We start from the raw sequence: 27,828 nt of genomic DNA on the forward strand, positions 1-27,828 counted from the left end.
CACAAACATTGCTAGGCTGTGTGGGAGGTCCGTTCGTCATCTTTGTCATGCTAGAAGGTCCGCATGAGTCAACACAGCATGGTACTCCTGCATTTCCACATTGTACTGCATGTTTCCCCAAATCTATAATGGTGTGTTTGTGATAGACATTCACGAGTGAACACTATATTCATTCTCTCGTGACGCGAGATTATTAAGAGCGCGGGGGAAGGGGCGGTGACGTTCAATACGAAAAGCAGTGAGGTCTGCCTGTTCTGCTTAGGTGGCAAATTTCACACCCTATTCTTGACCGGCACTGGCTTCGTCAACACAATCAGCAACCCGGTTAGCATATAAATGACTTAGCATTGCACTTCGAGAACTTGCTTGATTTCCTTTAACAATGAGAACGACCCGCTCCGTCGCAGCACATAAGCAATGTACACCTGTGCGCTACCCGCCAGTGCAGAGATACTGAACATGGTACTCAGAACATAGCGAAGAATGTTGTAATTAGCGCTTTGATTTAGCTACGAGTAGTTATGTGCAGAGAAGAATGTAAAATGACCCAGCATGAAGAAACTTATTTTGGCTTAGTGGACGGGAATATGTGATATCGTGATGATGTGCCACATCGTGTTCCACATCCATGTTCTCCGAGAGTTATCTAAGGCGATATTTCAAAACATGGTTTACATCTGCTGTTCCTCTTGTGTCAGTCATGCCTTCCATACAATAATAATAGTAATAATTCGGGCGTTATATACGTCGCGAGACAACTGCGATCATGAGCGACGTCACAATGGTCGGGTCTGTGGATTAATTTTGCCCACCAGAGGGTTCTTTAACACGCACCGAAATCCAGACACACGGCACACCACATTCAACGTCCCTCGCGGATGACGCCGTGTCTGGGCAACTTCTACCGTTCCACCAAATAGCCACCGTTCTCGGCCGGCTTCGAACCCGCGATCTTGGTATCAGTAGGCGAACACGCTACCGACTGAGCCACCGAGGCGCCATACAAAAAGGTGAACTAAAACTAAAGGCTTGATTAAAGGAGAGTGTTATAGATAGTATTAGTAGCTCAACCGACTCCTTCGCCAGCGCGATCTAGATCATCCCCCACGAACAAATCCTCCCTCCGCACCTGCGCTTCTCATCCGCGTCAACATGCAAAGAATAGACATACAGAGTTGTACACGCGAAAATATTTTTATTATCCTAATGAAATTGAATTCAACCAACCCACACGTGTAAGGAATAAGTCAGCGAGCAATAATTGCACAACACTCACCATAAATTTTGCACTATGTTCATATTATTCGAAAACATACTCATAGCATGCAATATCATAGCATATCATAAACGTTCCTTAAAGCTATCAATACGAGTCTATAAATTAAAGTCAGAAGGACAGAATCAAAGCGAGAGATAAATATTCTACCTGACCCCCCAGGGTGTCAGTTAAATCGGCCCTCGTAAGGTCATCCTTGTTTTCACGAGTTGCAAAGTGGGTTTGAGCTACAGTTGAAGAGGTAGCGGGATGCAGGGTATCCCAAGGAAGGTTATCGTGGGAGTTTGCACTAACGTTCTGAAGCACATGGGGTCTGGGAGTCCTCGCTCCCAACAGGAATTTGCTAGGGTGTCGGTGATCCCATACGTTCATAAGATCTCGTATAATCTAAAGAAAATGGCAAAGAGGCAAAGGGTGAGAGTGGTTTCTGTAGGGGGAAAGAAGCTGTCCTCTCTTCCGGCTGTTGTGAACGCTTAGACGAGGAGTGGGGGTAGCCAATGCAACATAAAACACAGGGATAAATTTGTACAGTGCTGCTCCGAGGTTGTTTGTGAAATTCCGTTGTTATGCGGAGGGGGGGGGGAATATGTTTATTAAGAAAAAGAAAGGAAAGGTCAGCCAGACGAGGGTCGGCTTGCTATTCCAAACAAAAAGGGAAGGGGAAGGAAAGAAAAATAAGAAAAGAAAAGGGGAAGAAAGAAGGAGAAAAGGGGAAGAAAAGAAACGGGAAGAAAAGGAGAAGAACAAAGCAGAGGAAAAGGAAAGGAGAAGAAATGAAAAGAAAAGGAAAAGAAGAAAGAGAAAGAAGAGAAGAAAAGGAAAAGAAGAAAGAAAAAGAAGAGAAGAAAAGGAAAAGAAGAAAGAAAAAAAGAGGAGAAAAGGAAAAGAAGAAAGAAAAAGAAGAGAAGAAAAGGAAAAGAAGAAAGAAAAAGAAGAGAAGAAAAGGAAAAGAAGAAAGAAAAAGAAGAAAAGGAAAGGAAAAGAAAAACTGAACTAAAATACAAAACTAAAACTAAAACGTGGGTGAGCCGTCGTTGAGGACACAGAGACTGTGGTCTGCAAAGAAGCTTGCGAGCCCCTCTCCTCTTGCATCGGTGTGGGTACTACCCCAGATGGCATTATGCGCGTTGAAATCGCCGCATAGCACGTAAGACGGGGGAAGGCAGGCGAGGAGCGCAGCCAGATCATCGACATTGTAGTTGACTGCCGGCGGGAGGTATAGAGATATTAATGTGACATCCAGGGAGCCCAGGCGGACTGAACAGCAGACGTACTCGCCGAAACCTTGCGCCTGCCGCTGGTGTTGTATCAGTAAACTTGAGTTGAAAGTGTGCTATCCTGACACCCCGACGGGAGGAATTACTTGCTACGCAGAGGGTGATTACAAGCAGGTTCAGGCAGGGTGGTCCTGTCGACCTCTCAAATTTTCCTATATACATATTGAAGTCTAGTGCTTAGGAAGTACATTGGCGGAGGAAAGAGCTGAAAATATCTGACAGTTTGTAAAAAATAATCTTCAAGACTGACCATTTCGAGCACTGCGCTTCCTCGCAATTATTGGGCCTTGTGTCTTCGTAACCATTAAGGTCACGTAATTAATTTTTTCAACACTTATTGCCCATGTGCTGCAGCACCGTTTGCACTATCTATGAGGTTCTACGTTCTGCAGGTGTCCGGATAAACCGAAGGCTGGAACCGGAGACACGGAGACGACAAAATTTCTCTTACACAGCAACGGTTTAATAACAACCAACCGCTGATATCCCCAAGAACCTCCGAAAGGGGGCAAGGGCCCCTTGCCCCGCTCCAGCCTTCAGTATGCACCAGCTTGTCTGCGCCGTCTCTCTTTTGTCGGTCCGGATAAACAATCGTAAAGTCGCCTCATTTGCAAAAAATCGCACTTTTTCGGCGCGTAACTGCTTCTCTACCAATACCAGAAGGTTAACATATGTAACATCGTTTTGTTCGTCTTTAAAGGGACTCTGACCAGAAGTCGTGGGAGCTCTTTCGTACTTGCAGTCGATAAAGCACCCAACAAGGACTCTTCATGCGAAAATTCATGCATTAAAACCCCACGGGTTCTCTAAACTCGAATTTTAAACATTCGACTTCATCCGAGTGCAGCACGCCTAGCGTCAAACCGAGAAAACATACGTTTATATAGAATATCCACCCCAGCCTACCATCCAAATGACGTCGACATGAGGGCCACTGGCAACACCCCGAATTGGCTCAAACACGTCATGCGTGTCACGCAATACCCTGTCAATTCCCTTCATGAAATGGCATTTATATGTTAATATGTTTTTGTTACGGAGTCTCAAAAAGAAAAATATACCCTGCATTTAACACCTGCAGTAGGTTCTACGATTGCCTTTTCAATCTGTGCATGGCGTTCCATATGGTTACGTATCCGGTCAGCTGTAATGGTTGCCACATGACGAGCTTGCGAACTTATGTGATTCCCGGCTCATCCTGCCTATTTCGGGTCATTGGGTTGGTGTTGGAGTTGTTCGCCATATTCTGAACGTTTCACCTATCATTGCGGCGTACTGTTCTTGATCTGCTGCGAAGCAACGAACCGCAACGGCAGTCACTCGTCTCAGCGAAATTTTGTCTGGTGCATCTCAAAGGAGCATCAGGACCTGATGATGTACAGCAAATGCTGAAGTTTGATTCTTTGAACCTTCATCTAAAGAAACCAAGTGTGCTCTCGTGTGCTTCTGACGGAAAAGTAGTTTCAACAAGGTTAGCACATTTATTTTTCAGTTCGAAGTTTACGCACTGAAAACCATGCAAGTGCATCCGATCATTCTCGTAGCTTTTGTGTAACACGTATGCTTACGCATCCCACAGAAGCCTCCGCTTCATGAACCCAGTTATACTTTATGTGACCCTTCTGATGGCTTCTTGCTAGGCTATGCCGCTCTGAAGTATTGAGATGACGAAGGGTCGTGGTGGCTGCACCTCTGCTTTCGAAAGATGAAACAGTCATTCCACACTGTGCTTACTGGCTTCGTATCGAGTCTGACAAATCCGACAGACCTGGACTGCCTTTTTCAAGAAAGTTTGAAATGTAAGAATGTGTTATATTGGTTTCATATATCCCCACCACATATTGAGTGTGTATATCACCGTACTTTTGATGCTATAGCATATCTAGCGTACATTATTATTCAACACCTAGGAGCTCTGGGCATTTTGTCAGCACCCCAACAACACATTGCACGCCTATGGATATCCGGGAAATATCCGAGAACGGACATTCGGACGTCCCATGTACATCCGTTTTAGGTCCGTTTTATGTGTGCGAGAAGGGCTGAATGAGACAGAAAAATAGCGCCGTTGTAGCGCCCAGGGATGTCCCGTGCGGACATTGACGGATCGAAATGGGCAGTGTAGGGGACGTATATTGTATTTTTTTTATATTTCTGTCGGTTTGTTTCGGATGGCCAACTTAATGTTGACATTATTTACACACTTCTGTACTTCTCCAGAAACACTTCAGACTCGTGCATTGATGACATTACTTTATTATGCAAAAAGATGCACTATGTAGAAATCGGTTGTTTCCTCCAGTTGCTCATTCCCTGTAGCTCCAAGTCTCTTGTCAACAGGTGTGGGCTAAGCCGTCGAAACAACATGCGAACAACCACTGGAAGCTTCCTCACACACATTTGACAAAGTGTGACAAACCTTTAGTTGCAGCGTTTGGTAAAAACGAAGACCTACGATGAGTCATGCGCGTCCACCTCTCTGCGTACCACATTCGCGTCGACGCAGTGTACTACGTAACTCGCACGACAATGTCCAAATGTTAGGTTCCAGTAGCTGACGTTCCTTTCGTGTCGTGCCTTGTAGTTACGACCAGAATTTCTGTTACTATGAGGTCATCAAACACACGCAGATGCAGCACAACAGCAAGGCAAGCCCGCCACAACACAACATAAAGCCGTGTAGGGAAGGAGCAGAGGAGCTGACGCTAACGCCATCTATGTGTTCAGATTCAAATTATGCCGTCAGAGATTTCTACCCATGGAGTTAGGAAACAACCACTGATCTCGATTGTAAAAGGCTGGATCGCGGATAGGGAGCGCGAGCGTGAAGAAACCGGCCGCCATCTTATGGCCAGTTCTCACTTGGCGACGCCCGACGCGGCGTCGTGAACGGACGGCGGAAGTAGACGGGCATTTCCGCCGCCCCGTCAAGGCGCATGATTTTCATGTTCCCACCACAGTGGCATTCCGTCGCCCAAAGCAGACGAAAACTGAAGAGGCGTGGCCTTTCTCTGTCATCTTATTGGTCGTCAGTGTATCGTTCTCGCCACCCCTCGCCGACGTCGTGAAAGAGACCGGCATGGCAATTTTTTTGGCTCGACGTCTCTCCTCTTCCAACGCCGGAAATGCACGTCTATTTCCGCCGCCCGCTCGCGACGTCGCGTCGGGCGTCGACAAGTGAGAACTGGCCCTTACTGTACCCACAACAGTCGCCGCAGCGATCATGGCAACTTCTTGCAATTACGGTCGTACCAACCGTACTGGCAAGGTTACAGGGCCTAAATTTATACAGGTGAGTCACTCTTTATCGAGGAATAAATAGGCGTCCATTCTGTATATTTAGTTGACCATTATGAAGTGTTTTTTTGCCCAAAACGAGCACTGGATGCAGGTTGCTTGATCGCTCTTCCGACGTTCAATCGAGCACACTTGCATTTTACCCGGCGGCAAATACAGTTTGAGTGCCTAATATGCTTGAGAGAACATGTTACACTACACAGGTAGTGTTGTCATCAATATATGTGCGAGCACTCGAGCGCTTTTTTGCATGCATTGCTAACATGGTACACGGTGTTCCCTGCGGAAGTAAGTGCCACATTCATTTCTTTGAATTACCCTCACGCACAAGTTCGGTATTACGTCATAATGAGACCACGATTGTCACCTTTTTTCATGTATTGGTATAGTTTCGTGCCTTGGTTTGATTTGTGACAAAGAATCCTACGTAACGGTGGTGTGGCACGATTTGAATAACGCCTTTGTGTCTGAGCTGTATCGTCAGCTTGTTACGATAGTAATAATTTGTAGCGCGTCGTGCTATTTGTAGCAGTTTTTAAGGCAAAAGTGGTCTCTCAATACAGGTTTCGTCATGAGGGCTACCCAGTGAATAATCTGTGCAGAGTGATACGGCTGGGTGTACAGGTAAGTATCACATTCCTCATTCACTGGTTTCTACTTTACAGGAAGGAACAACCTCAGTGCGCACACTGTGTTTAGCCTCTCTCAGTTTTGCATATTTTCTTACATGTTCACATCAGAAACACACCTTACACTTTAGGCTCCTTCACCCAGCAATATAATAATTAGAGATTATAATTCTTTTTAGAAGAGTTCCCCATATTCTTTTTAAAATAGATTTTAATCTTTTTAATTTTTAGAAGATACAGGGATTGTAAACCATGTTTTAAACTGATGTTTTAACATTTGTCCAATGCATTTATTAAACAACATATTCATTTTTAACTGGTTGCACCCAAACCAATCTTCTGATGTATTATTTCCTTTGTTGTCGATGCACCATAAAAATTGAAATAATCACCATCAATGCAGGTTACTTCACAGCTGCCTCGACATACTCAAGAAATGGGTGCAGAACCTGCGTAATGCCCACAAACTTTGACTACCACAGCACCTCCAGAAAGTAAAGGCATATGTGTCACATGGGATTTTTAAAGGCATTCACAGTATATAATACCTTCGTAACATGAAAAACGGTTAGGAGCAACTAATATTTATTCGAACGAGAACTTTCGTGCAAGAGACTGCACTTCTTCAGGTTACACAACTACTTTTGAACTTTTTTGAACCCCAATTCTCCGAATGTCTCATTTACCCGTACACCTTCTCTTTCCTGATTCTTATGTGACGGTTGCTCACGTGATGCATTGTATTACTGTCTGGTTGTTTTGTGTTTACTTAGTTCTGGAAACCTGTTTTATTGTATCTGTTTACTTGGTATATATACTCGTGTCGCACTTAGTTGTGTAACCTGAAGAAGTGCAGTCTCTTGCACGAAAGTTCTTGTTCGAATAAATATTAGTTGCTCCTAACCGTTTTTCATGTTACGTGTGTGACTCCCTCTTCGCGGGCTCCTTGACATTGTTTCATTTTTCCCCTTTTCGACGTATATATAATACCTTGTATGAACTGTTGTAGATCTAAGCAGCCTCTACAGTACACTCTCAGAAATTAAAACTTGTCAGGGAACTCTGATAATTGTTTCAGTTAATAGGCATGCACATATACGCTATAAGAAGAAAATTATTTATTGAGAATGCACTTGTCTGGCTACTCATGTTGTTTACATCTACTGTTGATCACATTCATTTATCACATATTATATTCTTATATATTATTATATTATCACATATTCGATCGCACTAAATTTAAAATTTAGCATATACAGTCAAACTCCTTTATAGCGAACACCTTTTTAACGAAAATACAACTACTGCAAATTTTTTTTGTGGTCCCGCTGGAGCCTATAGGTCCAATAATGGACATTCTTTTTAACGAAAATACCTTTACTGCGATTTTTTTTTTTTTTGCTGTCCCTGAGTTTCGTTGTAAGGAGCTTGACTGTATGAGAAAATATCAGGATGGAAGTTGCTATTCATTGCTCATTCCAACCTAAAATTCAGTGCTACAAATTTAGAGAGCGTACCTGACCATTGTCATTCCTAAAATATATATTGCCATTGTAGCAAGGTCACAAAACAATAAATGTAGTCTTTTGCGACCTCCCTGCACGTTCACTGTATCCTGAAACGCATAAGTGCAAGGAATAAATCTTGAACTTGAATAAACTTGATGTTGTATAAACATGACATAAAATGTTGAATAATATAATGAATGATATAAAATATTGAATAAACTTAAACTCGTATAATCTCTATACTCATCATCAGTGATCTTCATTACAAAAGCATATCGTGTTAGACTTTTTTTGTTTGCGTTTCACAGACTGTGTACACGAGGGCCAAAATGACAAAATCACAAATGTTTCAAGCTCCAAATAGTCCTGTTGCAATTTGAAGACCATACGTGGAGCTGCATTTTTTGGAACATGCTCCACATAACAAGCATGACAAAGTCAGCACTGGATAGCAGGACCCCGTCCCCACGCAGCTTTTCTCACGCTGCAGTTGTATTCAACAAAAGCATGTGAGTGCTGGAGAAGGACATTCAGTTTGGCACAACCGCGCCTGCAAATAATCAGAACAAATAAAGGAAGAAGCAAACAAACATAGAAGGGCTGTACTTCAAAAAGAGATAAGTCCTGTGTCTCAAGGAGGGGTTACCACTTTCTAAGTAACTTAAATGATTAAGCTTACATCACAACCTGATTAACTGTCCTAACGAGTGTGATCTGTGATTTGAAGTAATTATTTGGGCTGCTTCAGTGTGTCCATATTTGCGAGGCAAAGCACCGCTGTCGTTTACTAAAAGACTCTTTCTAAGGCGATGCTTGATATAAATCATACTAAACGCATACACGGCTAAAACAACGGCTGTGATTCTACAGAACGATCTCTTTCTGCCATGCGAGTGTAACTTTTCCCGGACCGTTCTTTATGGAACAATTTTTGTCCAAAATGCAGTACGGGATATTATATACATGGTTGTTGTTAACCTCTAGTCGTTTCTTATTGAAATATTGGCTGGGAAACGTACTGTAGTACAATCCCCAGCGCTGCACTGCAGTGACGGTCTAGTTTCGGAATGCAAAACATAACGTAATTAAGAATCGAACGGCGGGACACCTGTGAAACACTGTTAGGATACATCAGTATACTGGCACCTTACAAAATTGTGTGATGACAAACAACGATCAATGCTAGCAGCGCAATAAATACTCACAATCTCTGTTGCCTCCCATTGTTTTCTATGGGCACACACAGCACTTTAGGGCCCACCAACATGGCGGCCCGAAGGCACGCCTCTCCCCCACGAGCCCCTCTCCCATGCGCGATCCAGCCTTTATACATAGAGATCAGTGGAAACAACACTTGGCCTTCGGGAGAGGAAAATCAGTTGCGCTGCGCATGCGCTAGAAGGGATGTCACGTGTCTCTCTTTGCTGCCGCCGTGCCGTTTGCTCGCTTCGCGTGCGCATGCGCTAGCACACAGCGGTTTGTTTGCTTGAGGACTTGAGGATGAGATTTGTGTTTGTGGTTTGTGGTAGCGGTGAAGCAACTTTGCCAAATATTCCGTTCAAGTTCCTCGCTGGATGTCCCGCTCGTCCGTCGATGTTCAACAGGTGAGGGAATGTTTCAGCAACGCCTGCGAGTTTCATGCTCCCGGTTCAAAAGGTGAGGGCGTCTGTACAAAATTGTAAAATGGGCCGCTCTGTTACTACAGATGCAGCAAGTGCCAGTCCACTTTTTCTCAGCTGCACCTTCTAAGTCCAGGCAGCAACAGCACCAGGTGAATGTAGGTACACAACTTCCAAGTGAAAGACGCAGGAGTGCAATTCTGAAGCTGGTAAGTACGTCTCATGCTACACACCATTCGCGTTCAACGCTCTTATTTTGCATGTGTTGTAGCAAGTAATTCAGTGGCATAAACCGGCAGACTGGTGCGTAATGTACACCCATAGTGCCAAGTTGCACTAATTCTGGTGACGTATTCGTAAAATCTGTGTAATCGGACTGTCTAATTGTCACCTGGTCGCGGTATATGAGTACGAAATATCGTGATTTCGGCAGTTATCAGTAATCTTTCGTTGTGCTTAATGGTTCCTATTACTTTGTATTTGTGTTTCTACTGAGAATTATCATACTGTATTCTTAACTGGAGCAACAAAACTACCAAACACATGAGGATTGTGTTGAAACTGAGGACATTGCTTATTTTTACTGATTTCAGATTTTTAGGCATGGAGAGAAGAAATGCAGCCAAGAGTCATTTTACTAAAGGCACAGGGGTAAAAAGATTGAAAGATGGAGGTTTAAAGTGTTGTTATATTTGTAACTGATCGGGTGCTTTTACAGAGAAGAACGTCAAAGGAAAAAGGTCCATAAAATCATAAGGTTCCGTCAGGCATGGGGCAACCTGCATTGATGATTCGTCTGCATTGTTCCAGGACACAACGGGACATTCCTAAAAGAGCCCCCTACCATCTCGCTCATGATCAGAGCTGACAATTAAGGCATAATGGTTTCAAATTTCCAAAGATTCTCTAAGAAGTGGCATGCATTTCAGAATTTGTATGAGTACAACACAACAGCGTGTACAGCCCGAGACAAAAGTTCACGGCACTACGCCTTTCTTCATCGGAACGGTCCCCTGCCAGCTACCAGCAAAAGATCGAATAAGAAACGGGTCTATCTCTCAGTATGTGCGTCCGCTCTTGTTTGATGCTAGGGTGTCACTCCAATGGAGAAATGTGACACCATGGTGGGCCGTAAAGATTTGTACCAAGCTGCACATCGTACAACCCCGACAACTAACAAACACTGCTCGGTAAGGTCAGTGTTCCAATTTGAGATTTCGCTGCCTATTTCTTCCCAAAAGGCTGCTCTTGCTTGTGAACTCCGGTGTACCAAGACAAGTTCATAACAAAGAATTTATAGTTAGACTTTGAAGGCAGTAGTCAACATAAATAAGTTTTACCTCTGAGATGATTGCCCATTCAAGGCAACAACAAACTCGTAGGTTCACCACCATCATCTAAACTTCCTCGGCCTGTTACAGCTTGTTTCTGTCCACAAGGAGTGGTGACATGAACTATCATTCATCGAGCATTTGTCAGGAGGTTGTTAGAGGAATCAGTCAGACATATGTGCTTCAGATGTTCTTTTTTTTTTTTTCAGTTTTCAGGTTTTTATTGTTATTCCATGACAGTATACACTGATACTGATAGTGGGCAAGCCCTGTTGAACAGTCCAAGACACAGTCAGTGCAAATGTCTACACAATTTGAGGGGAACAGAAATACCAAGAACACATGACAAGTATTAGAAACAAATAGCAAATGAACAAAGAGAAATGCAAATCATCAAAAAGTAATTGCATGTCACCCTACGTATCAGCAGAAAAGTCCTGTTTGATGGTGTTTTTGAAGGATGCCAGATTATTGTTAGGACGAATGCGTACACCAGTGGTTCTCAAACTGTGGGTCATGAGCTGTTGAAAGATTCATTGTTTCATGCCCAACCAGAGGGTAAAGCTCAATTCATGTTCAAAGCATTAATGGACTGTCATGTGTTGTCAAATGACAGTGTTGCATTCATGAGTAAATGATGTAGATGTGAAGGTCCTTAAACATGAATTCAACAGAAATCCTCTGGCTGGGTGTATTTCCTGCTGCTTGGCACACTCTTGGAATCTGGTTGAAAACTGCCCTGCTACTATGGCTTTCTTCACACCATCTGTGCATCAATATTCGAACAGATTGGGACAAAAGTTTATGGAGGACCAGGGTGTTGCATTTCTTCATGGGAGTGACACTCTAGCAGCAAACAGGAGTGGCCACACACACTGAGAGGTGGACAGAACAGCCAGTCACCTGTTTCTTATTCGATACCTTCCTGCTAGCCAGCAGGGGGCCGCTCCGATGAGGTGCAAGGCAACAGGCTCATTGATATAGTGTCCAGCTGGAATTTGTGGTATGTTGGAACGATGTATTGCTAACGAGACCAGTAAAAATATCCAAAACTGGACCTGGACTGCGTGTTTGGCTCACTGAGGTTACCGAAGAGCTACGTTTCCTTGAGGTGTGAAACAAAGCTTGATAAAATGAATCAACCAAGTTGTGTGATCTAACTGGCCAATACTGAGTAGATTTACAATATAGATTTGCAATATCTTGAGGACTTTTGCTCCCTTGTAACAAATGCTAAATAAATGCAATCAAGCATACATTGGAACTCATTTGCTGAGGCAAGACACATGAACATACAAACATATGTGATTGTGCTAGTTATTTTCACGCACATAGTATGATCTTCTGAATTCCCAGTAGCTGTTCGAACACATAGCTGCACCCGTTTTAACTCCTTGCATCTTTGTTGAGACAAAGCGGAGTTGTTTGGCATTTTTGTTCCGCAGTATCACAGCAGGTTTAGCACTGCATAGCCAAGATCGTACCTTTATTAGTGCATCTGGGAGGTCCCCATAGAACCTCCCATAGAACCTCCCATAATATTTTCTGGCTACCGCATGGATAGCCAACACTAGCATGAGACAAAGTAGAAGCCACCTTGAATATACAAGGCGTACTGATGTGCATGAAGAATTTTAAAATGACTGAGCATTGTATGCGAATTACATTATCAGAATGTTGATGAGAGTCATGTACCCCGGCCACCATATTTTTGATGATAACGAAAGTCCGCAATTGAGCTGGTGTGATGGCAATATATTTTTCCTTTAATCTAATTAAATAATTACGCGTTATATATAGTCATGAAGAGTTTGCTGATGGTTGTTGGAAGGGTGTACATTTCCTTAGATAAATCATTCACAAGAATACACACAGCAGCTTTGAGCTCACCAAGGTTTTATGCAATGCCAACTGATGTTAGTATTTTCATGGTAAAAAGCATCTGTTGCAGCTGAAGAAAACAATACCATCAGTCAGGGGCAGTTGTCTCGTTATATTGCAAGACAGTACTCAGTACTGGAGAGATATAAACACACGGAATAAAACAAACTGCCTAGTGCAGTGAGTGGAAAGTTTATTTCACTTCTTATTGGCAGAATATTAACACAATTTTTTCTACAAGATTTCTCAGGTCAGAGCACTTTATAGGATATACAAATTGCAAATTATGTGTGTTATGTGTATGTATATCACCACACTTAAATGTATTTACCTGCTGTAATATACCCCAGACCAAGCTCAAAATGGGGCATATTGTCTTCAGTTGTCAATGCAGGAGAGCATGCATGGCTGTAAAGTGTTTCACCTGAACCATTACCCAAAATGTATGAAGTGGCAGTACACAACTATCACATAGAATGACCCATCTGTGGTGCTATGTGTAGAATCTATGCACACTTTTCTTTTGATGTTAACATTGCCTTGAGTTTGAGGGAAAGCACAGGACGAACACGGGACGAGACAAACACATAGACACACAAACCAGCAATGAAGATTTAATACACAAAGTGCAAGAGAGACCGGGTGAAAAGAAGGTGTACACTTCGGCATTAACATCAAGTCAACACCAGCTAGCTTTCCTGCTCCTCCTATGTTCATCACACTTTTGTTGGTGCCCAAATGCCTTAACAGCTGTTTTTGCATGCCTGTCATGAGAACTAGCAAGAAATCCTCATCTTGCAATAAGTCAGTATTTCCTTGTTGAAAGACAGTAGGACCATCCTTCTTGCCTTTGTGTGTGAGGGAAAGCACTGGACTGTTTGTTTGTGCTCTGATAAAACTGACCAACAAGGCAACACTGGTTTGATTTGTCGTCGTGTTTCCTCTCACCGTAACATATATTATAGTCCCTCATGGTGATGTACAAGTACCGCCTTGTAGTGAGGTGAATTGGATCCTTTGAAACGTGCCATCCAGCACACCCCGAATACTGAGCTGCATAGTGCGCCGAGTGCAATGCCGTCACGTAGTTTCCCTAACATAAACAAATAGTTTCTTGAAGGTAAAAAACGGACATTCCAGTACAACATAGCGTTTTACAAGTGCCTGTACGCCCGCAGCACATCGTTGTCATCGCGGCTTCTCTCGCACCTGTTTTTTTTTCTTTCTTTTTTTAAGGAGTAGCAAGCCGGCACTTGCCTGGCTGGACATCTCCTTTTGTGTGAATAAACATATACCCCCCCTGCACGGGCCGCCTCTATTACATCTTCCTCTGTTTTTGTAAGTGGGGTGTGGGACAGCCCCAAAATCATGTGTATAATAGGCAACTTGGAAGACAAACGAGACCTTGCCAGTTTGGAACATTGCAGATATATCAGCAAGGCAGGTGTCCCCACGCCTGACGGCACCTTGTGATTTTATGGACCTTTTTCCTTTGATGTTCTTCTCTGTAAAGGCACCCAATCAGTTACAAATATAACAACACTTTAAACCTCCATCTTTCAATCTTTTTACCCCTGTACTTTTAGTAAAATGACTCTTGGCTGCATTTCTTCTCTCCATGCCTGAAAATCTGAAATCAGTAAAAATAAGCAATGTCCTCAGTTTCAACACAATCCTCATGTGTTTCGTAATTTTGTTGCTCCAGTTAAGAATACAGTATGATAATTCTAAGTAGAAACACAAATACAAAATAGTAGGAATCATTAAGCACAACGAAAGATTACTGGCCGAAACCACGATATTTCTTACTCATATACCGCGACTTCGGTGTTAACATAGAACAGGTGACAATTAGACAGTCCGATTACACAGATTTTACGAACAGGTCACCAGAATTAGTCCAGCTGGGCACTATGGGTGTACATTACGCACCAGTCTACCGGTTTATGCCACTGAATCATTTGCTACAACACATGCAAAATAAGAAAGTTGAACGCGAATGGTGTGTAGCATGAGACGTACTTACCAGCTTCAGAATTGCACTCGTGCGTCTTAATTCACTTGGAAGGCTTGGAAGTTATGTACATACACCTGGTACTGCTACTGCCTGAACTGAGAGGGTGCAGCTGAGAAAAAGTGGACTGGCACTTGTTGCATCTGTAGTAACAGAGCGGCCCATTTTACAATTTTGTACAGACGCCCTCACCTTTTGAACCGACCATGAAACTCGCAGGCGTTGCTGGAACGTCCCGTCACCTGTTGAACATCGACGGACGAGCGGGACATCCAGCGAGGAACTTGAACGGAATATTTGGCAAAGTTGCTTCACCGTTACCACAAACCATAAATCTCATCCTCAAGCAAACAAACCCCTGTGTGCTAGCGCATGCGCACGCGAAGCGACCAGACGGCACGGCCGGCACGGCGGCGGCAAAGAGAGACACGTGACATCACTTCTAGCGCATGCGCAGCGCAACTGATTTTCCTCTCCCGAAGGCCAAGTAAACACAGGAGCGGCCGTTGCGAGCAGATTTCCGTGGGACCCCTCTGGCGGTCGCTCCTGTCAAAACCGCCATTACTTCCTGTCCACCACGTGATCCTCTCTAAAGTTTCGGTTTGGAAACGCTTTGTTGCTAGCGCTGCTTTTCGTGCTTTTATGTTTTTCCAAAGTCACTTACTCTTAAAATGTGAGCACCACTGCGGAAACAACGTTTTGTTAACGTGTTCTTACCGCGGTTGCGGCTGTCGTTCAACAGAAAGCAGCTCTGACACGGGAATAACGTTTCCTTCGTAAGCACGTACTTGACCGGTTGTTTCGTACCCCTGTCTGTGAGAGAGTCATCTGGAATCGTTCCTTTCCAAGCTGGCGCTGTGATACAGCTGCAGATTCAATTGATTTCCTCCATCGTTGTACAAATTTGATTACTGGCATGCTTCACTTTGTGGCACTTCAGCAATAAACACACAAAACGCGGCCACGTCGTCACACAAACATCGCTGCCGCGAATGATGTTTCTAGTCTTGCGTGGTTGTCCTGCAGACCCTGACCGGTCTTGTAGTAGAAGGGTAAACTGAGAGTAAACCTCCGAACACACACAAATAAAGCTGGACGCGCGGCGTTCATCACAATGCAGATACCTCAACTGCAAGGCAATCACGACTCCTGTCGTCTGCTTTGGGAGCTGGCCTGCGCATGCTCTTGGGGTCACGTGAGCGGTCACATGGTAGACAGGAGCATCCCAGAATGCAGTGCGAAGCTGGCACGCCCGTCCCAATGGCAAAAAGTTCGAAGGGCCGCTCCTGTGTTTCCTTCCTCCATGTTTCTACCAGCGACGTTCTCTCAAATTAAGCGTCCATCACTGAAACCAACACTTTGTTTTGAATTGTAAAATTACGCATTTGAGCTTCAGTTATTACTATACCTATACAGGCTGCACTTTTCTACTTTTTGTCCCAGACATGCATAATAGATCCTGTCTGGACGTTCCCTCGCGCGCCATATCGCGCACGGGGAAGCGCTTAGCGATTTGGGCGGACCCGGCGCTTAAAAGAACGTTCGCCTGATGTACGCTACGGACTGTGGACATTTGGATCTATCATGTACATCCGACGAACGTTCGGTGTTGTTGGGGCATGGTCTGCGTAAGCGGTGGAGGTAGGCAAATGGGAGCCGGTCCCTCATATACCGGAGAAGGGCGCCTTGGTGACGCGGTCCGCCCCGCGGGTGGGCCGTGTCTTGGAATGCGCGGACCGTAAAACGGTCGTCGGGGCAGCATCGCTTGCGGTGTTGTTTCGGGGAAGATTTTTCCTAAAATCAAATTCGCGTACGCGGTGGAGGGGACAAAAAGGGAGCCTGCTCTTCCTTTTAGAGTGGAAGCACGTGTGGTAACATGGTCAGCCTTGGTGGACCGCGCGTCAGAGTTTGGTCGAACGCTGGCGGGGCTTCCTACATTCCCTGAATTTTTGACCTGTTGTGTATGTTCGAGGCATTTATTTCAACACACACACATAAAAATTAACATTGTACATAATACGTATGCAAATACATATATATTTACATACATATCAGAGTGGTGTTGTCATGTCAGATATGTATAAACTAAAAGCAAGTGCATGTTTGGACCTGCTTGCATGATGTCCCACGTACGTCCATATATCCTAAAAAGAAGTTCCCGGGATATTCGGAGGACCTTGTAGGGGACGTTATCGCCGGCACGTGGATGTGACACCCGCTGTGGGACTTATCTCGCTTATCTTGTTTACCTGTTGTGGCAAGGTGCGCCACCGGTTCCTATTGGGGGTGTGGCCTCCGGTGAACTTAATAAAAGCGGAGGGATCCATTTTGCCTGGGGTGTTTTGCCGTGGGGGCTCAGGCTGAGCGGTTGGCCTGGCAGTCGGTAAGATGTAATAAACCTTGCTGTCTTCTGGTAAGCTGGGCTTTGTTGAGGGTCTCCCTCGTACATGGGACATCTGTCCCACAAGTGGCGCCCAACCGGCTCGTCTGTCTGGTTGCGAGGAAGACCCAATAGGTTTCCAAAAAGTTTAAAAGGGTATTTCTGGTGGCCTCATTTGATTTTTGGATTGGCATGACGGGGTGGTTGGATAGCGGCAGCGCTGCGGAATTCAAGCGCGCTTCCTTTCCCCTTTTCGCAAATTGCTGCATGTTAATAACGGGTCGTACCTTCGTCCTGTTCTTATTTTGAATCTTGTTTACGCTGATTGGATGGTCGCGGAGGGTTGGTGTTGGGTAGCAGTTATACCGCGGGTTTCCGGTGTGCTCCCTTTTTGCCCTCATCCGTTCTTTCCTTGCGTGTTTTACGTCAAATAGCCGGCCTTGAGAGCGTGACCGTGGGTAGGTTTTCTTTTTTGACGCTTTCATTTTCTGCTAAATTCGGTTGCGGTCCTTTTTGTTTTCTAGTTCCGGCCACGCACCTAATCACCCGCTTCAGCCCCCAATCTCCGCCCCCCAGGGCCGGGGAGATACACCGCTTAGCGTGTACTTCACGTGGTGCAGCGCCGTTGACGCCCAGCAGGTGCACGATTCAGACCCGTGAAAAGTAGAGCTGACTGCGCACTTGCAGTGCCGCGATCTGCTACCACCGTACGACAGAGCGCTTGTCAAGTGTGGCGTCGTCGGGGGGAAAGTGCCTTGACATCGCCACCGCAAACGCAGGCGCCACTGCGACATTACGTGCATGTGCCTTTGCAAGCACTTTGTACGAATGGATCGCAGCCTTGCATGATCAGCAGCCTGCCTTATCAGGCGACAACAGAAATATCAGACGAGATTGAAATCAGGTGCGCCGTGCCGGTGCCTTCATTTGATTTCGCAAGTTGCGTGCTTCCGCTATATCATGCAGATTTGCACCAGCTCCAATTTCGAACCAGGTTGCACACGCTGTAGCTCACGCCCTTGCAGACGTAGCTCAGTAGCATTGACTATCTCGGTCTTTAGTGCATACTGCATCCCAAGCAGCAAAATGTACGGAAACTCGAGTGCAATAGGGGTGGACGGTATGTGTCTTATCAATGTTCTTTAGTTTCAAGAGTCTGTTCAAGGTCTTCCACCTACCCGTCCACCCCTATTGCACTCGACTTTAAGTACATTGTGCTGCTTGGGATCCGACTTAGTCTTTTCCGTGCGTTTCCCGTCTTCACGGTTACTCACGATGCATTCGGGGTTTAGTCAGACCCTAGCCGCCAGGAGATTCCTTCTGACCATTTGTACTGTTTCACTGTTTTATTGTTTTTAAAAGGAATGACACCGAGGCACCAAGCAGTGGAGCGCAGCTCCTCCCACCGTCAACTTCGTGGAAGGCGCAATCAGTTTTCTACTTCTGATGTCAACACTGCTGCCCGACGAGCATCGCATTCCGTAGCCACGTGGACTGTCATCGAAAGCGGCCGCCCTGTGTCGTGGGCGTCGAGATCCCGTTGGAGTTCCCAACCTAGACCGTTGAGGGGAATGGACCCGAACCAGATCCCGCATCTCTTCCGAGTAGTGATGGGCAAGTCAGTTCATTTTTGTGAACTAATTCATTTAGTTCAGTTCACTCCACTGAACTGTCTAAAAGAATAGTTCATTCGTTCACCTGTTCGCAATTAAACACAATCAAGTAATATAGTCCCAAACTTTAAAGTGGCTCGACCAAGAGAGATACAACAAAATGATCTTGCAATTCAGTTTTCCAAAGGTTCGAGAACATCAACATAGCAAACGTAATCTTTTAGGTCGCTTTTTTATTTTGCTTTAATTTTCTACGTATATTTTTAACGAGAAAAGTATTGCACAGATCAATATGCAAGGTACCGTCGTTCAGTGTTACAATCGTGCATTTCTGATCACTTACGTCTGCTTGCTGCGAACTTGAGAACACAGAAGTGTGATAGAGTAACCGCAGTTTCAACTCATTTCATTCAAATGCATGAGAGAGCTTGAAGAAAAGTACAACGTCTAGCGTTGTGGAGGAAAAATTGGGAAGCTTGCAGTGTATTGCCGCAAAAATAGCGTGCCCGCTCCAGGGTGTGCCAGTCACGCAAGCAGTCAGCCAGAAGTCGGAACATAACGGCGCCACTAGCAGTCCACAATTGCGAGAAGGAGCTCAGAGCGATCTCAGCGCAATCAGTTCTAAATGATTTACTCTTGTTCAGCGTTCGCCGTTCACATAGTTCACTTGCCCACAGTACTTCAATCCATACGGCGTTCAAAGCCGCTCTGCTGGCTCTCCCTCCCCGCGCTTTTCCTTAAGCGCATGAGCCGTGGACGAGTAACAGTTCTGACAGGCGCTGCGAGTACTTCCAAACGACCCGCGACATCGTTTAGTTCTTTAGTTCATCCAGTTCTCTTCCTTCACACCTTCACACAGTCCACTCGAAGCTCTCCCTCCCCGCGCTTTTTCTTAAGCGCATGCGCTGTGGACTAACACCTTCTCTGACGGCCAACGGCAGACCCTGCGAGTGCTTCAAAACGTCCCGCGGCATCGTTTAGTTCTTTAGTTCATCCAGTTCTCTTCCTTCACACCTTCACTATGTCCACTTGAGGCTCTGCCTCGCCGCACCGCCCGCGCTCTTCCGTAAGCGCATGCGCTGTGGACGAGCAGCAGTTCTGACAGGCAACGGCAGGCTCTGCAAGTCCTTCAAAACGAGTCGCGACGTCGTTTAGTTCTTTAGTTCATCCAGTTCTCTTCCTTCACACAGTCCACTTCAGCGCAGCGTCACAGCCACTCAAGGCCACAGCGTATGCGCCGTGGTCTCCCGCCCTTCTTCTTGCGCGCATGTGCTTTGTTAGCTTTACAAAACGTTCGTTAGATGGCGCAGATGTCACACTTGGAAGCGTATCAAAGCGTATGCGTTGTGGGTGTCGAGGCCCAATGAACTGAATTGAGGAACTAATGTTTTGGTTGTTGTTGAACTAGTTCGTTCAGTTCACCCGAATGACTAGTTCAGTTTGAAGGGTTCGTCCACGAACGACACATCACTACTTCCGAGGCCTGACCCTGGAGGTTCGTCACTCCGCCGACCCTCTTCTGCCCATGACGGACGAGGAAAGGCGTATCCTATGCCTTTTGTGTGGCGTCCCTGAGCTTCACCGTACCGACCACCGTCGGGGAAATCTTCACCATGCTCGCACGGAGGCCCAGAGGTCCGTTTCGAGTTCAGTGGAGTCAAACATTGCTGCTGCCTTCACTCTGCTCCGACGTCATTGCCCGGACCTCCTGAGAGGACCTGTCCCGCCTACACTCGACCGACCTGGTGCAGCTCCAGTTCTGGTTCCCGAAGACCCGGAAGATATCATGCTGGACGCAGATGATCTCCTCCTGTGAGATTGAGGAGGGGGAGTGTGGGGGACTTTACCGCCGGCACGTGGATGTGACACCCGCTGTGGGACTTATCTCGCTTATCTTGTTTACCTGTTGTGGCAAGGTGCGCCACCGGTTCCTATTGGGGGTGTGGCCTCCGGTGAACTTAATAAAAGCGGAGGGATCCATTTTGCCTGGGGTGTTTTGCCGTGGGGGCTCAGGCTGAGCGGTTGGTCTGGCAGTCGGTAAGATGTAATAAACCTTGCTGTCTTCTGGTAAGCTGGGCTTTGTTGAGTGTCTCCCTCGTATACTGGACAGACGGACTACGACCCCGAGTGATGGGGCGGCGATCACGTTATTCCCACAACCTACAAATGACAAAAACGTGCTAGTCCACAGAACGTCTCGATGATGTAAATGGGCTCTGTGACAAAGTCCGTGGGATACCCCAACGTCCGAAATATGATATCCTGTAGACGTTTTCTGGATATTTATGGTTTGCTTTGCGGTTGACCCACCCGCAGAATCAACTATTTGAAGGACCGTTGCAAGCTTGCTATTGCTGGCGTTTCGCCGTCCCTCTCATGCAGTCACAGGGTCCTATAACGGGGAAAGTTGCAAAGAAGTGTCAACTCACAGACACGTTGTGAGTGGAACCATGTCAATAAGATCAAATCAACCAAGTCAGAAGGTACTTCCCTTGTCCACCTTCGATGTGTTGTCGCCGAGAGCATTGTTACGGTTGCGCGCGCTATCTGCGTCGTACCCGACCTTCAAAAATTCTTTTCTCGGCTATCAAAAAATATACTTTTTTAAATTTACTCCTTGTGTTCTTTGGGCATGATACTTTCTTCCAGCTTTCATTGTCCTTCTTTCTGCGTTCCACCATTTTTGTTATTTCAGGTCAAAGTTGCCGTATTTTCGCCAAAGTTGCCTCTTCGAGTATTTTTTTCTCATATTATTGTCTTTAGCCTCTCAACGAAACTTTTTTGGCTTGTAGTATCCATACGTATCTCAATGTTAAAAATAGTTTTGTCTCTTTACTTCTAGCGTTGTAGTCCAGAAAAAATGCGAAACTTTGCTTCTCGAAGCAATTTTCACACCTTTTTTAGGATACATAGAGCGAGTAAACCAGAATATTTGCGACCCTCATATAGGTAGATGGACACTTCTCCCTTACTGCGACATGAAAACAATTGCGATATCTAATTTTGGCGGCGGCATGCGTAGACTGCAGGGGTGGTCAGGGGCTGAACCCCTAACTTTAAACAGACACTTAGGGACAATTATTATGCGATGGCAGCTAAAACATTTGTTTTAGTGGTTTTCCCCAAGGAATGAATCTGTATGAATTTTTAAAACAAAATCGACGAGGGTCGAGCGTTACCTCTGGGACGTATGGCATGGAATGACCCGCCTATTGTTTAGGGGATACCATTCTTGCAGTCACATGAAGCACTGAAGGGCCAATTTCAAAAGTAAAGGCAATCTGATTTATGTTCTTGCAAAGATGGCACAGCGTTTGCACGAGGTAGCTCCATTTCAGAAGCCTGAGAACACTCAAAGGAATTAGTGTGCCAGCATTAGATATTGTGTGCAGCAATATTTGCTTTTGCTAGGGCATCTAAGAAAGGTGGATAGAAAGGCAGTTACAACCTGTTTCCACAAAAGACACTCAGATTCATTAGCAATTTCCTGCAAGGGAGCATTAGCATTAATTAGCATTTAATAAATGAAACCACAGGGCAATACATAAAAAGGTGACTCAAGACACAGCACACTGACAATTACACAGTTGCCTATATTGCTTTTCTCCAGGTCAGAGTTGTGTATTGCGTCGTCTATTTATGTGCTGCGCGCTGTACTGGAGTTTTTAGCGACCTTAATGCAGGTCCAAACTAATTTTGAGTGCCCAAATTTTAACATCGTTCGACAAGGACACATGTGACCATGTGACTTCCTTGTGAATATGGTCGCTCATAGGTTCGCATTGCCCACGGAGTTCGAAATAGGGAGCACCTTCAGTGCAGTCGTATTGAGGCATAGAAGTTGGAAATCTTCGTGGGTTGTAATGCACTCATACTGCAGTCATTCGGCAGTGTTTTCGAGCTCCTTGCAGCACAAGCATTCGATCGCCTTCGGCATTATGACACACCAGCCGCAGCGGCACCTTAAACAGCAAGTGCGCATTGAACATGAGGACACGAAATTTCAGAGAATGTTTACATGTTCGATCACAGTGTCCGTTAAAAAGCTCGTCGCTTGCCTGTCTGTCGAAGGCAGGCGACTGATGCTGTTTGCTTCATCTGTGACCGATGTTCGTAGAGCTTTGACTTGGCTCGCATTCGCGGCATCGGCGACGTTTCGAAAGCCAGGCTCCCGAACTGTTCAGCACACAGAATTTCCTTCTTGATCGCAGAAAGGTCAGAAAAAAGTTCCGGGCTCGAAGTCTCCGCATTTCTTGCTTCGACGTCCATATTGATGATCGCTTTCGGGATGCCGCCGCTCTCGCAAACTCACTAACAACAGAACTTCCGGTCCGGGCGCCCAATGAAACATGAGGCTCATGCTTTCGTCACGCACACGGAAATGCGCGGATATCCACTGCAAAGAAGCTAGATTTGGGCGCCGATTGTGCGAGTTGAGGAGGAAAAGCCAAGCCGGTTTTCAGCTCCCCGTTTGGCAAACTTTGCCGCCGCGCACAGCCAAAATATTTCGCGTGTGGCTTGGAGGCATATTATACCTTCGTAATAGATGCCAACGAAAGATTTGTCGAACTTCTGGTCAGAGTCCCATTAAACACTCTTTTGAATTGTTTAGAGGGTTTTTGCAAATCCAAGTTGCCCACAGCCTTTACGTGTCATAGGGGTTTGTTTAAGTTTGTACGGATGCCTTTTGGTCTGTCTAACTCTCCCGTCAGTTTCCAACGGCTAATGGATACCGTATTGGCAGATGCGAAGTATAATTTCGCAGTGGCGTACATGGATGATGTCGTAGTGTTTTCCAGAAATTTTCAGGCACACTTCTAACACCTGTCAATCGTCCTTGCAAGGATGATGCAGGCGGGCCTAACCATCAACCCCCGCAAGATGCAGCTGGCATCGCCTAGGATCAGCCTTCTCGGCTTCGTGGTGGACGGTGGTGGCGGAGGACCGCCCTGTTGGATGGGTGGCTCGCTCCAGATGGTCGTCGCAGCCACGCCCCCTCCGGGGTGAAGATCCTGCTTCGAAGCCTATGTCTTTTTGGGGACTGAGGTTGTCCGACCGTAACCCTCACGATCCACCGATTCCCCTGCCCGAGGAGGAACAAAGATTGCTGTGCCCTCAGTGCAACGTTCCAGAGATAAACAGGGCGACTCATCGTCGAGGTCTGCTACACAGGACTAGGGTCGACGTCGCCCGTACTGCTGGTCTAGACAACCATCTCCAACGACTAGAACAAACCTTCATTGATCGTGAATACCCGGACAAACTTGTGAAAGACGCTATAGCCAGTGCAAGATCCACAGATCGCCAACAATTGCTCCAAAGATCTCCTCGAGCCAATGGAAATTCTGCAGTAAATCTCACTGTCACATTCAATGTCAGCGTTCCTAACATTACCCGGATACTCAACTGCCACTACACAATTCTTTCACAATCTGATCGGATGAAGGAAATATTCTCACAGCCACCGCGCGTAAGTTATCGCCGGGCGCGGAACATCCAAGACAGACTAGTAAATGCCAAAATTAACAAACTTCCAGAAAATAACATTGGTTGCCACCCTTGTAATGCAAGTAGATGCCAAATTTGTAAATCAATGCAAGCCGCTAACTCTGCAGAAAGTACCAATTCTAATTATCGGGTCAACATTAATGGCGACTTTAACTGTAATTCTTCCAATGTTGTCTATCTTCTTTAATGCAATGAATGCAACGCCCAATATATCGGACAGACAGCTACGTCATTTAGAACGCGATTCAATAACCACAAATCTGACGTCGCGAAGAAACCTAATCTGCCAGTGTCTACAGCGCCGGAGATGTGTCAGCAGCGTTGGCGACCCTACGACGCCTACGCCCCGAATTGTTACGGGAGGCTCCTCGGCGGGAAGCCCCTCCGGAAGACGTCATAATTGAGATATTGGAAGAATTTTGAACCGCGGACTACTGTGGACATTTTTTTGGGTTGGGGGGTGGGGGAGAGTTGTGTAATCGCGGGAAGCTCCCCGCAAGGGGGCCTTGTGTTTCGACACGTGTGAGGGGCGGGGCCAAAAACGCTTAAAAGGGGGAAAACGCTGGTCGTGCGCGTGTGTTCGGCGGGAGTTCCTGTTGGATAGGATTCGGCCGCTAGTTACTGTATGTAATACAGTAAAGTATTAAATAAACCTTTCTCTGTTGTTAGCACTTTTCACTGGCTTTGTCTTCCTCGGCGACGGAACGGACGGGCTTGCGGAAACACGGGTTTCCACACATTCATATAAATGAGATAGTTGGCAAAAGTCGGACATACTTCTTAACGTGCGTTTAGTGAGTGGTGGTAACGCAAAAACTCGCAACTTCGGTAGCGTATTTCACATATTCGCCAACACGTGACGTGGTTCATATTCCTCGCACATGATGGCACTCACACAGCGTAGTGAAAAAGATTTCGCTTCAGAAATGTCTGAAGTTCGTTTTCGGGCTTTCTGCGCGCACCTGCCGTGGCTGGTTCGTGACGGGCACAGCGAGGGCAGACAGCGGCGTTTTGTCCCTTCGTTGCTCCGTATCACATTTGAGATAGTCAAGTTCTGATGTATAAGGTTTACTAGGAAACAAAGTTCAAATATAAATCTACAAAGACAGGAGTTACGCTCCGTAGGTCGGCATGAACGTTGGCCATACCCACCCGCGTGGAAGGCTGCTTTACTCCTTGCAGAAGAGGTCTTCGAAGTTTCTCAGAAGTTTTTGTTTTGTACACTTCACGAACGCCATTACATGTTCATGCTGCTTTCCCCATACAGTCGAGCCAGGTCGCAACTTAGGAAACCAGTTTTGGATGGAGGGGACTCAACATGGACGGCGCGTTCTTGGAAGAAGAAACCACGTGACACAATCGGCCCAATCGCGGACACCGAACAGCGGCTCATGCGCAGAAAAGGGATGCGATACTCAGTATCCCTACCTAGTGACTATAGGCATGATGAATGCTGCAATGGTTTCCGGTCTTGCCATTCACCATGAAAGCATTCTTCGAAAAAGACCTTGAACCTTTTTTTTTTTCGTGTGTGCTATCTCCCAGCTGCTGCCAATAGATATACTAGAGTAACTAAACTCGCCTAAACTCGGATCATGAGATGGCATTGTCATTCTCTGGTGATTCGCCGTGTTGTTGGAAAGTGTGTTCAGCTGACATGGACGACGCGATCCTGGGTTTATTATATGCAGCTTGTGCGTGTCGTTAGCATAGCAGCGTATCCCGGGAAAAAAACTTAGTCGTTGTATTTTCTCTCCCACCTCCACACTTGTGGGCTCCAATGAGGATCACTCGTTGGATTATAAAATTATCAGGTCAGTACAAAATGATTATAGATGATAATCAGGTCAGTGTGGCCTGGGTTGGACGAGATATTCGAGAGAAGGCGGTAAACGTGACGAGAATGTATAGTGTCTTCTTTGCCTTCCCAAACCAAGATGACTCGGTACATCCCACACATCGTATTCGAATTTCAAAAAGCGTGCTCAAGTAAGCCTCTTCAATATGTTTGTTAGCAGTAGCAGTTATAGTATCAAGGATTATACTTTAAAGGCACTGCTTTTCACTTATCAATCGAATACCTCGTGGAGCCAATGCCGTGTAGCGAGGAGGTATAGCCTGTGAACTTTTGCTGGTTTTATGGTTTACATCGGGGTGGGGGATATGTTTACTTAAAAAAAAGGAAAGGTTAGCCATGCAAAGAGCCAGCACAACGGGGGGGGGGGGGGGTGGATATGTTTATTGAGAAAAAAAAGGAAGGTTAGCCAGGCAAAGAGCCGGCTTGCTATTCTGAAAAAAAAAAGGGGGGAAGGGGGAAAACGAAAAAGAAAAGGAAGGAGAAAGAAAAAACAAAAAGGGGAATAGAAACAAAGGAAGGGAAGAAAAAAGAAAAAGGGGGAATCGAAAGGAAGAAAAGAAAAACAAAAAGAAAGGAAAAGGAAAGAAAACAAAAAGAAAGAAAGAAAGAAGAGAATAAACACTAGCACAACGTTACATGCAGTTCACGAGTCCTGAGACTCGGAGAAAACCGAGGAGAGCGGCAGTGACAGCCCACTGGTTGGGGTGCAAGACGGGGCCAAGAAGGCCGATTCGCAAATTATTTAGCCCGGGGATTTAACTGAGACCCCCGGTATATATATACAGTCAACCCTCGATTTATAAACCTCCGATTTATGAATTCCCTCGTTTTATGAACACGAGCACGGGAAACCAAACTTTTCCCATTCATTTTCCCCTCGTTTTATGAACCTCGATATTCTAATAATGAACGGAATTTCTGGGAACCTAGGAGTTGCCCAGCGTTTTTGCCCTCAATTTATGAACGGATCGTTCCGAGGTCAACAGAAACCTTCAAAGGGATAATTCCGTGGTCTTATGAATGACGCCTGAACGGACAGTTTTCCAGGTATTGCACCCTCGGTTCTTAACTCCTCGAAATCCGAACAACAAACGGGTTTTCCGGTGTCGCACAAGGTGCGACCAAGTGTTCCTGACCTCAGTTGATGAATAAGGTGGTCGCTGTCACCCGGAGATTAATAAACGGAGGTTAAAAATCCCGGAGGAAATCCGAGACCAGTCCAGTGCGAATGTGGTGACATCTCTTATTTCCAAGATTGACACAGCGGAAGGCATGGTCCAAAGCAAAATTAAACAATTTAGTATTGTATAATAAACAGAGTGTTAATGTGCTAACGTCTGTTCTTTGTGAGATTGATACAGCAGAAGGCATGGTCAAAAGCAAAATTACACAATATATGGCATTATAAACACGATCCCAACTCGGAAATACTGTTGCATTTGCTCAATAGTACTCAGTTAACTGAATTTTCGATTTATGAATCCCGCGATTTATGAACGATTTTTCGGGGAACCGAGGGTGTTCATAAATCGAGGGTTGACTGTATATATATATACAGGGTGTTTCAGTTAAATCCCCGGGCTAAATAATTCGTGAACGGGTGCACCAATCGAAGAACTTTCTCTTTTACAAGTATC

At 45.5% G+C, this 27,828-nt stretch overlaps 1 protein-coding gene and 1 long non-coding RNA gene across 4 annotated transcripts; both read left to right on the forward strand.

Moving 5' to 3' along the window:
- LOC135394314 (uncharacterized) lies at positions 1–24,939 on the forward strand. 3 transcript variants are annotated; one of them, XR_010422830.1, is made up of 4 exons: positions 23–81; positions 4,194–4,352; positions 18,575–18,830; positions 23,670–24,939. XR_010422830.1 is itself a non-coding variant. In XM_064625003.1 (3 exons), the coding sequence occupies exons 1-3, from the start codon at positions 48–50 to the stop codon at positions 23,830–23,832; spliced, it is 453 nt and encodes a 150-aa protein (XP_064481073.1). In that variant the 5' UTR covers positions 1–47; the 3' UTR covers positions 23,833–24,939. The 3 variants fall into 3 exon arrangements, 1 of the variants encoding a protein (XP_064481073.1); XR_010422831.1 differs by lacking the exon at positions 23–81 and adding an exon at positions 2,190–4,024; XM_064625003.1 differs by lacking the exon at positions 4,194–4,352 and having other exon boundaries at positions 1–81.
- LOC135395477 (uncharacterized) lies at positions 5,745–7,082 on the forward strand. Its single transcript, XR_010423109.1, has 3 exons — positions 5,745–5,845; positions 6,414–6,474; positions 6,883–7,082. It is a non-coding gene; the product is annotated as an uncharacterized LOC135395477 (long non-coding RNA).
- Positions 24,940–27,828: the final 2,889 nt, after the last annotated feature.

This window comes from Ornithodoros turicata, chromosome 5 (assembly GCF_037126465.1).
Source record: "Ornithodoros turicata isolate Travis chromosome 5, ASM3712646v1, whole genome shotgun sequence".
Classification (NCBI taxonomy): Eukaryota; Metazoa; Arthropoda; class Arachnida; order Ixodida; family Argasidae; genus Ornithodoros; species Ornithodoros turicata.

Coding starts and splice junctions, on each gene's coding strand:
- LOC135394314 (XM_064625003.1), top strand. CDS start 48: ATGCTAGAAGGTCCGCATGAGTCAACACAGCATG. Junction 82..18,574: donor GCATGAGTCAACACAGCATG/GTACTCCTGCAT, acceptor TGTTTTTAAAAG/GAATGACACCGAGGCACCAA. Junction 18,831..23,669: donor TTCCGAGTAGTGATGGGCAA/GTCAGTTCATTT, acceptor CGTCCTTGCAAG/GATGATGCAGGCGGGCCTAA.